Source organism: Etheostoma spectabile, chromosome 7 (genome assembly GCF_008692095.1).
Source record: "Etheostoma spectabile isolate EspeVRDwgs_2016 chromosome 7, UIUC_Espe_1.0, whole genome shotgun sequence".
Classification (NCBI taxonomy): domain Eukaryota; kingdom Metazoa; phylum Chordata; class Actinopteri; order Perciformes; family Percidae; genus Etheostoma; species Etheostoma spectabile.
Window position 1 is genome coordinate 31,467,260 of NC_045739.1, and position 10,679 is coordinate 31,477,938.

Genomic DNA, 10,679 nt, shown 5'->3' on the forward strand with positions numbered 1-10,679 from the left:
CAGATGTATATGTATATGTGATACCTATAAACACGTATATACACGTGTCTCTTGGTTACATTTGGGTTAACTGTGGAAGAAATATTACATATGTGAGTTCAAATCATCCTGTGAGCTGAAAACACAGGAAATGATCATATTAGAAACATTGTAAATGCTTCATCTTTACACTGAACATATGTGTGGTGCTGATTTATAGCATTATAGGCTAACTTTATATGATAGATTTAATTGTACATGCAGTTTTGCAGGAGATAACAATCACTGACAAGATGTATTGTGTTTCGCAAAACAACCATGTTAGTTCCTCTGCTTGTGGAAAACTGCTCATTAACGAACAGTGGTGTACTTGAACGCATCTTATTGATGAACCCATGTTATCCCAAAGCAAGGATGGCTGGAATAAATTATAAATACTATTTTATTCCAGCCATAAAAAAGTCAGACTACTCTCGCTTCAGCTAAAATAAAAATGACAACACATTGCTCTTTTTCTGTCCATCTCGTCTCTTTCTAATAATTTCAGTAACAGGTCAGTGTCTCTTCAGCACCACACCAGCACCTGACGTCTGTTGGCAAACTCGCCACATTAGGGATGACCACGTTCAGGCTGTCAACATCGCTCACGGTCCAGCGCCAATTCTATCAGATGGCTATGAATGTAACGGCATGGTTTTCCACATGTTCTTGTTTCACTTAACCCTTGTGTTGTCTTCACTTTCGGGACCCTCTTGTATCCCTTGGGTCATACTGACCCGTCATAAACCTTACTTCATAATCTAAAAACCAAAATTGTCTTTATCTCAATTTCAAACAATTGAGATAACATACAGTATATGTTTAGGGAATGCAATCAGTCTCTACTAGAACACATTTAAAAATGGAAGTGTGATTTGTTTTTTGATAAGGTTGTAATTCATGTTAAAAATCCACTATGGGGGTGCCTGGATAGCTGAGTTGGCAGAGCGGGTGCCCATATATAGAGGTTTACTCCTTGATGCAGTGGGCCCGGGTTCAACTTTGACCTGCACCCCTTTGCTGCATGTCTTTCTCCCCTTTCATGTCTTCAGCTGTCCTGCCAAATAAAGGGTAAAAATGCCCCAAAAATAGTTTAAAAAACAAAACAAATTCCACTGTGGAAAAAACACAAGTGGTCATATCCAGAATCATTTTCTGAATTGAGTCAGGAATACATGTTTGTCACAGAAAATAAGGTAAAACCGTTGATTTTCAGTTCGACAAAATGTATTTATCTTCTTGTAAAAATTTGAAATGGGTCAATTTGCCCAGAATAACAGCAAAAAACTAAAATTAAACCAATGCTCACAACTGAATGAAAGCTTTCAAAACAACAGTGTTGGGGAAGAAAATTAGCGTGGATCATTGGTTAATCCCAGCCTGATGGGGGGGCCCAGTTGGTGAAAAGGCACATAGACATTAGTCTACAACGTTCCACTTCTGGGATGTGGTCCGATGTCACTCTTTTGGGGCAGGTGTCCATTACCTTTTACTTTCTTAGTGTTGGAATTTTTAACTCCAGTGGATTATGAGGACTATGGTTACATGCAATTACAAATCCGCAAATCTGCAACTTCAGCACCACGGACAGCGTCACGGATACATGAGAGCCATGGTCCGGCGTAGATTCTATCATCCACAAACCTCAGTCCCACGGGGGGGGGGGGGGTGGTGGCAGGTTAACACAAGACATGTATTTGGTCATTCCCCCCCCCCCCCCCCTCGTCCCGCTTATATCACCTTCTGACTGTTACTGAACAAAGTAGTCACTTTACAGTCACGTGTTGCTCACTTACACTGTAACAAATTTAACGTCAAATTTACAGTAACTATGTCAACAACTGGCAATTCTTTTTACAGTAAAGGTACCGTACTGCCATTTACAATATTTTATGTGTTCATTGTAAAATACAAAACAATTAAACACAACATAAGATATAAAAGTAAAAATGCAGTACTTTACTGTACTATTTACAGTACTATAGTTGCTATATTGTGATTTTTTAAAGTAATACTTAGACTACTGCGATTTCAACTGTTATACTTAGGCTACTGTGATGTTGTCATGTCGACAAGGTTGTAATGTAACTTTACAGCATTCTACTGTAAAAATCAAATACAGTAGTGTTACTGTGAAATAAAGGAAATAACGAGATTTTACAGTTATTATTTACAGTGTGTACTTTACCGCCCAGCACTGCCTACAAAAAGTTGAAGTGGTAGCGTTTTTTTGTGTAACATCATACATTTCTGACAGATTTTGTTTTGGTCTATGAAACAAAACGAGTGGATTTTCCCTGGAAAAGGGAAAAGTTCTTCTGTTGTAATCAACACTGTGTAGTAATGAACCACAGGGTGGGACAAGGCTCAAGGGATAGTACACTAAAGTAGCTGAACATGTAATTTAGAAGCTCACAAAAAGTACATTTGTTTTTATGTTGCAGTGACTACAAAGATGGTGGCAATCCAGTTGAATACAGTAAGACAAGATTAAAAACAGCTGATATAGTTGCTCGGTTTTCTGTGTCAATCGGCGCTAATTTGCTCATCAAAATCTTTCATTTACCAATAATAACTCCGAATATATTTATAGTAACTTGCCAGAGAGATACCAGTTAAAATCAATCCAGATTTGATGCACCAGAGGACTGCGTTGACACAAATAATACTTCATTTTTCCCCCTGTCCGTCCCCCATCTGGCTCGTTTGACCTTCCCACTTATATTAAAAGACTTCAAGTGTCCCACTGCATAAAAGATTGGGCTTTGGCAGATGAGCCACATGCTACTCATAAACTTTAAAATAACTTGCCTGCTGACATTATAAAGATAACTACGGAGAAGGTCAGAAGTATATGAGAAACTAAATAAAAACCATATGAGAGTAAATATTTCTTAAATGTCAAGCTGTCGTTGAACTGCGCGTGTGTGTTATGAGGAAATGTTTTCGGGCCTGTGTGAGGACGGTAATGTCACGATCAACTAGAACAAAATAAAAACAAAGACCTTTAAAAGCTGTGACTGTGACTTTAAACCATCACCTCGAACAGAAGCTGTTTCAGCAGAAAATATGATAATTCTGTCAAGATGTACAGTACGTCTCATCTGAAATGAAAATCAAGAGCAGCGTTTTCTGGAGCTGCTCCATTATTGATGAATAAGACTGACCATATTTCAGAAAGGAATTTCTCTGCACAACCTTTAATTATCACTACGTATCTAAATGTGAAAGCTCATGTTGTTTACATTCTCATATCTCTCATAGCTCTCATATCTCAGTGTCTCGTGAATTCATCCCAAAATAACTCGGACTCTGATGTCTCTAATATTGATCGCCCAGCTCCCAGATCACAACATGTGCATTTAGTTTTGGGAAACCAAAGTGAAGGTGTGAAAGATGTTTTTGATGTACTTAATCCAATAATAACCGAAAAAAATAATTGCTATAAAAACGTCTCCACAAAAAGCTGCAGGAAATCTAACCTTGTTTTGAGCTTCATGTAGTAAAAAATGTTCTGCAAATGAGGTGAATGCAAAAAAAAAACCGAGTTAGAGTTAATGACACATATATATACTCATAATAGGATGAAAGTGCATTTAATTGCATTATTTGAAATAAGCTAAGGTTTACAGTATATTCATGAGATCCCGTGAACAATAAAAGCTTTGAATTGAACTGAATCATTGATAAACACAGCAATTAGCTAACGGCACACACATCACACACCCACACACACACAACAACACAACAGACACACGAACCAACACACACACACACACATACACACACCACACACACACACACACACACACCCCACACACTGTTAATGACATCTATTGCAGTCTCCCATTTGGACAATGCACACCGAGAAACACAGGACAAAACCCAAACACGAAGAGTCACATCTGGACACATCAGCTATCTATCACACGTCCCCTTCCAACTGTGCCACCGGAATCGCCGATCCCTACATTTTGGCCGATGTCGTCACTCCATTTCTCTGTTTTGGGCGTTCTACCTCTGTGATTCTGAGACTATGGTACAGGTCCTCAGATCTGCAGGGTAAAACCAACACTAGCAGACTATCGTCCAATCTGGACTATGGTTATCCTGTCCTCAGATCTGCAGGATCCAACAGCTAGCTAACTACTTCCATCAGGACTTGGTTACCTGGTCTAGATTCTGCAGGTAAATCCGACGCTATCTAGACTTCGTCCATGAGGACTATGTTACCTGTCCTCAGTCTCTGCAGAGTAAATCGACGCTTCTAACTATCTGTCCATCTGAGGACTATGGTTACCTGGTCCTCAGATCTCTGCAGGGTAAATCCAGACAGCTAGCTAGACTATCTGTCCAATCTGAGGACTATGGTTACCTGGTCCTCAGTCTCTGCAGGTAAATCCAGACAGCTAGCTAGACTATCTGTCCAATCTGAGGACTATGGTTACCTGGTCCTCAGATCTCTGCAGAGTAAATCCAGACAGCTAGCTAGACTATCTGTCCATCTAAAGCAGAGTTTTTCTCCAATCCCGGAATGCTGTGTGGACTAGCCAGACCTTCTTCTACAGCGCTGTGGAGGAAGGTCTGTCAATAAGCATGTCACCCAGGGCAACAGTGTGGCAGTAATAGTAATTATGATAACAAGACATGGGCCTTTAACGCTGGAAGCTGCAGTTCTCATCCTGACTGTCCCCTACTGACTGTCCTCTGTGTCTTTTACCATGACAACAAAGGTCCACTGTCCTTAAAAAAGAACATTATTGAACCCAAACCAAAATGTTTTTTTATAAAACTAACTTTGTCAGATCATACAGTGATTTGTATTTAAGGACAATTTTGACACAATTTACTTGAATATTCCCATTTTATGCTACTGTACTTACCATACTTCTACTCCCCTATATTTTGGAAGCCAATATTGTACTTTTTACATTTATTTGACAGCTTTAGCTACTTTGCAGATCCATATTAATACATAACAAACATATAATGAGAGCCTTAAGAATTGTAAATAAAACCAGTTATAGAGCACCGACTAATCCACTGTTTATTAAATTAAAAAGACTAAAATTCAGAGATATTGTTGACTTTAACACTGCACAAATGATGTACAAAATAAATAATCATCAGCTATCAAACAGTATCCAAGCGATGTTTCAAATAAGAGAGAGCAAACATCATTTAAGAGGAACATTTGTATTTAAAAAGATAATTATAAAAACAAATAATGCTAAATATCACTGCATCACAACCAGAGGAGATACTTTATGGAACAGCTGCAGTGAAGAGATGAAATCATGTTCAAAATGAGAAATTACAAGAGATTACTTAAAATTAATATATTAAAGGGATACGAAAAGGATTTGAAGTGACAGTATTGTATAATGACTGTATGGTTTATTGGCATTGACATACTAATACATCTATATACTAAATCTAGTATGGATGTTATTATTTAATCTGCTATAGATAGATTCGAAAGAAAGAAGAAGAAAGGGAAGAAAAGAAACAAAAACTGTGTAAATGTGTGTGTGTGTGTGTGTGTGGTGTGTGTGTGTGTGTGTGTGTGTGTGTGTGTGTATGCATCTGTGTCTATGATGTGAAAATAAGTGAAGCATAAGATTTTATATTTACAAAATGATAAAAATAGAGAAAGGGGGTCGGACCTGAGAAATTGTTTATAAACTTCCGTCTACTTTTTTTAAACATGAAAATATTTTATTTCACTTTCAATCATTTTGGAAGATTGTGCTGGGAAGTACATGACCTTATTTATCTCTCATTTTAATTATATATACTGTATGTATGCATGAATGTACTGTATGTATATATATTTTTTTTATTTAAATGTTTTACATGTTCAAAAAAATTAACTACTACTATAATAAATCAACTAATAGTACATGCAGTATATGAAAATGAGCTCCACCTTTACCAGCTGCAATATTAAAGTGATGAACACAATAGTGAATCAATAATTATATTCCATTGATATAATACATATTTATTTGAAATGGGCAATTCTGCATAATGAGTACTTTTACTTTTGGTACTTATAGTATATGTATACCAATAGTAGCCAGTACTCTAAGTTGGGTAATATTTTGATGGGCCTTGTAACAGAGTAGTACTTCCTCCACCACGGTTTCATTTAATTTAGAGGATTTGTGTTTTAAATTGTTGTTGGACAACAATGGGATGACTATGGCACGGATGAATAACATGTATACAGTATGTATATATATATATATATAGATATAGATATAGATATAGATATAAAACATACTTCTATTTAAAAGGACAAGTAGCCTAGGCATTGTTCCAACAAACATTAAGGGCTGCTCATCACACACACACGCACATACACACACCCACATATACATGCACACACACACACACACACACACACACAGAGACACACACACACACACATATACATGCACACACACACACACTCCTGCTCGATTTGGCGCGTGTTTGTCCCTCAAGGCTACTTCACAAAGCGTGAAGGTGTTATTTGGAGTGTCACTCCCATGACGAGGGACATGGTCTTCCTCCTCAGCTGTAACCTTTACGGTGACAACATGCTGTTGGGCACTGCAAGTGAAAAGAGTCCCCATCCGAAATGTAATTTAACCCAGAAGGAAATCCACTTTAAAGTAGTTTATTTATGTTCTTTTTCCATTATGAATGACTGTCAAACTGAAAAGGCAGTTTGATGGCCTTCATTGTTTGTGTTCACAAAGACTTTAACCTGAGCCAGACTGACAGCAATGATAGCAATCATATCATATTCATACAGGGGTAGTGGTACACACTGCTGCTTCTGTGAATCCAGAACTACTGTGGGTACAGCTACACACGCTGACACCTTTGACAGACAGTTAATAAGGACTCATACTCAATGCAGCCCACAGAGCAAAGTGATTATGTCTGCAGGTAATTTCCCCGCTGACAGCAACATGAATCCAGCCCCTGTTGTGACCTGCTTGAATAATGGAATAACAATAAAATGACAAACGTGAGCTCCCTCCCACCACCCAGCACCCAAGGAGGTATAAGGCACTTTGAGTGCCGTGCATAAAGAAATATCAGAGCTGCTGTAGTAGTGGAGTCTCAGGGTTTTCCCTCAGTGCTTTGTTTGCCTGCTCTTTGTCTGAAGCTAAAAGAGGCAGCTCAGAGCCATGTTGCACGATGAGTCACCTTGCCGGAAAGCCCAATGCCCCAAACATAAACCTTTTATTAAAGGAGGATCCGTGAGTGGGCAACACAGCAAACTGGGGTTGATCCCTGTCTGAAACATCCAATGGCTTCACATCCCAAACACGCCTGAACTGATTTCTACACTGTCCTGTGGCTCTACAGTTTATTATGTCTCACAATAGAAACTCCAAAGCAGATGTCAAAAAATTAGCACATGGGCTGTAATAACACTATACGCCTATCTTAGAGAAGTGACTGAATGGTAATGTCCATCTGTGCTCCTACAGGATTTACAGTGTTACTAATTATCTCCGGCTCCAGGACTGTACCTTGTGAGCCAGGTGGCTCAGGTTTCTGCACATCTGGTGAGAGCGACATCTGGCCACAGACCAAAGAGATGCACTACTTATTGTTTTGTGTTTGACTTCAATAAACCCCAAAAATCAAGCCCCAGAGAGAAGAGTACGCACAACACGCGATGGCAAATTCATTTAACTCGCCATTTATGGTCCCGGTCAACAGCAGTGTTCTGGCCAGGAACAGCTGATTGTCCTGTTCTGTGACACATACGACAGTTGATTTACATTTACAAAATGATTGTGACTCATGCATATTCTCATTCTGTTTGTCATCCTGCAGACCTAATTGGCTAACTTTCTTTGTTGCTATGCTGGCCGGATTTCAGATGTGTGGGAACTGCTGCCTCTCCACCACTCATTAGCTTAGCTTTGAAAACAGTGTTATTTAGATGAACTCATCCCTGAGCAATCATCAGGGGGGGGGGGGGGGAAGAGACACTATTGGACTCCAAATCCAGGGTTTAGCGACAGAGGGTGTCCATGCTGTGCAGATCCAAAGTCACATGAGGCAAAAAACTTGAGTTATTTAAATAAAACTGATTGTTTAATTTTCCATGATTAGCTTCATAGGTTTTTTTTTTCAAAGGAGGTATTTAAGGGAAAGGTGGGTGGAGAGACAGAGAGAGAGAGAGAGAGAGAGAGAGAGAGAGGTAAAACAAGACAGTAGTAGGGCCACTGAATCAGAGACCCTTTGTGATTTGCTACCACAACAAAAAATCAAAATGGCAGATTTCACAAAAGAAGTGTTTTCAAAAATGACAACTTCCTAAAAAAAACAAAAAACAAAAAAACGTGCATGTATGGTGAGATGGCCCTCCCTCCCCAGCAGCACAAAGGCACATTGAAAGCACAGAAACGTGAAACAAAAAGTGTGTGTGTGTGTGTGTGTGTGTGTGTGTGTGTGTGTGTGTGTGTGTGTGTGTTGTGTGTGTGTGTGTGATTCACGCAGGACGTGGCATCAGCATTAGGAAGCATCGCCTGCTGCTGCTGCTGCTGCTGCATGTCCATACCTGCTCTGGGCCTTGGAAACAGATCCGGCACTGGGGGGTCCGCATGCTGCTGGCGGTGCTGGCCAGAGACACGGCGTCCAGGCCCACGGACAGCTTGGGCTCCTTGTCCTCGAACGCCAGGCTCCGGGGCCGCGGATCGCTGCCGTAGTACTCCTCCTCGTCATCCCGGGAATGGCAGTCGACGAACGGCGGCCAACCGCAGCCGCCCATCCCCAGACCTCGCATGGTGGTGGGCCGTCTCTCTGTGTCTGAGCTGGACTGTCTCGAATCGGATCGCATAAAAACCAGGACTTTCAGTTCATTAAAAAACATGCGGATCCGATACTTAAACATGTTGGGCTACATAAAGAATCCTCCAGATTGAAATAAAGGAAATTGTTTTTGTCTCCTCTCCCTCTATTATTGTTATTATGATATTATTGGTTTTGTGGTTATCGTTATTATTCATACACCCGATTTGTTCACTCTTATTGATGCTCATTAATACCACAGCCGGCCTATTAATTGGAAATACAGAGAAATAAAAGGCACTCGCCCCACTGATGGCATGTGTGTCTAAGCCAATGCGGATGAACGATTTTCTCTTTCAGCTGGCCGACACGCTCTTTCAATATTCATCTGCCTATGGATGATGCATCTTACACCGCACCCCAGAAGCAAAACAAACAAAAAAAACACTACAACTTGCACGGGCTTTGATTTCCACGGTCCATTTCCCTCCAAAGACAGCTTCTTCTTCTTCTTCTTCTTTTTTTTACAGGTGCGCTGGGCTTGCAGCAACAACAATACAGCAGCCTACATGGTTCGCTACCCGAAGCTGAAGACCGCGAGAGAGTGGACAAGAGGCAGAGAGAGCAACACAGAGCCAGGAAATAGAAGATGGGATGTAAAACACAACGACATGCCATCCACACAGTCACATCTGGGACTCTTGTCAAGAATCATAATCCAAAAAGGAAATATGAAAGCTGAAATGGAAGTCTGATTTAGCTGATTATAGTAGTATGTCTATGTTTTGGTTTTATTGTCCCTCACTGTAGCATCCCGAGCGTCAGATCATGGTCCATTTCTTTCTCTCCCCCCCCCCCCCCCCCCCCACTCCTTCTCTCTCTCTATTTCCTCTCCTTTTTGTAAAGCCTCTGGTGGATCCAGGAGCAATCCGAGCCATTCACCCCGACAATCCACCTCGAGATCAAAACCCCAATCCTTGGCATTGTTCAGGCGCGTGGGGCTGGAAACGCGGCGACAAGCCCCATGTTTCCCATCTTCGCCTCGATGTCCATCAGCATTTCATTGCAAGCGCTCCCCCCCCACCCCCCTTCAAAAAAAAAAAAAAAACGGTCAAAAAGAGAGAGGCAGAATTCTAAAGGCACCCTGGGGATGAAAGACGGGAACGACGCATGGAGATGTCTTCGCATCCGAGAGCCCGTCCCCAGCGGTACTGGTTTTGATCACAGGACCAGATAGAAGGAGGTGATCATCCTGCTGGCGCTGATTTTCCTCCTCGAAATGGTCGGCTTGGAGATTGAACCAACGCAGCAGCTACTTCCGGAACAGGGAGAAGAGAAAAAAAAAAACTATCATCCTGTAAACAAGACGGGGTTTTTTATGTGGTCATCCATCCGCCTCCGACGCGTGATGTGCGCGTCCCCGTGCTCCCGGGTCTCCAAGTGCAGCTGGGCAGGGTTCGGAGCTCTGGCTGCTTGTTGTTGACAGACCGCCGCTGTCCAGGGTGCTGATCCCCCCCCCCCCCCACCTGACGTGTCCGCTGCGGCCACATGAACCGGGAGCCCGCGAAGTATGAACCGGACCTGGACCTGAAGTCCCACACACAGAGGTCCATGAACCGGACCTGGACCTGAAGTCCCACACACAGAGGTCCATGAACCGGACCTGGACCTGAAGTCCCACACACAGAGGTCCAGGTCCGGTTCATCCTGGATCTGTCCAGTTAAGGATCTGAATTCTTCCACAGTGTTGGAAGAAGTATTCAGATCCTTTACTTGTGTAAATACTACTACACTACACTGTAATAACACTCAAGTACTACATTGAATACATACATTAAAAAATTCCAATAACCATGTAA

General features: G+C 41.3%; 1 protein-coding gene across 1 annotated transcript in view; it reads right to left on the reverse strand.

Moving 5' to 3' along the window:
* The window catches only part of marchf9 (membrane-associated ring finger (C3HC4) 9), a 20,046-nt gene extending 9,646 nt beyond the window's left edge, over window positions 1-10,400 (reverse strand). Inside the window, exon 1 of the mRNA XM_032522183.1 lies at window positions 8,591-10,400. Coding sequence (XP_032378074.1) covers window positions 8,591-8,923 — 333 coding nt within the window. The 5' untranslated portion in view covers window positions 8,924-10,400. The remainder of the gene's footprint in view (window positions 1-8,590) is intronic.
* Between the last annotated feature and the right edge of the window lie 279 nt (window positions 10,401-10,679).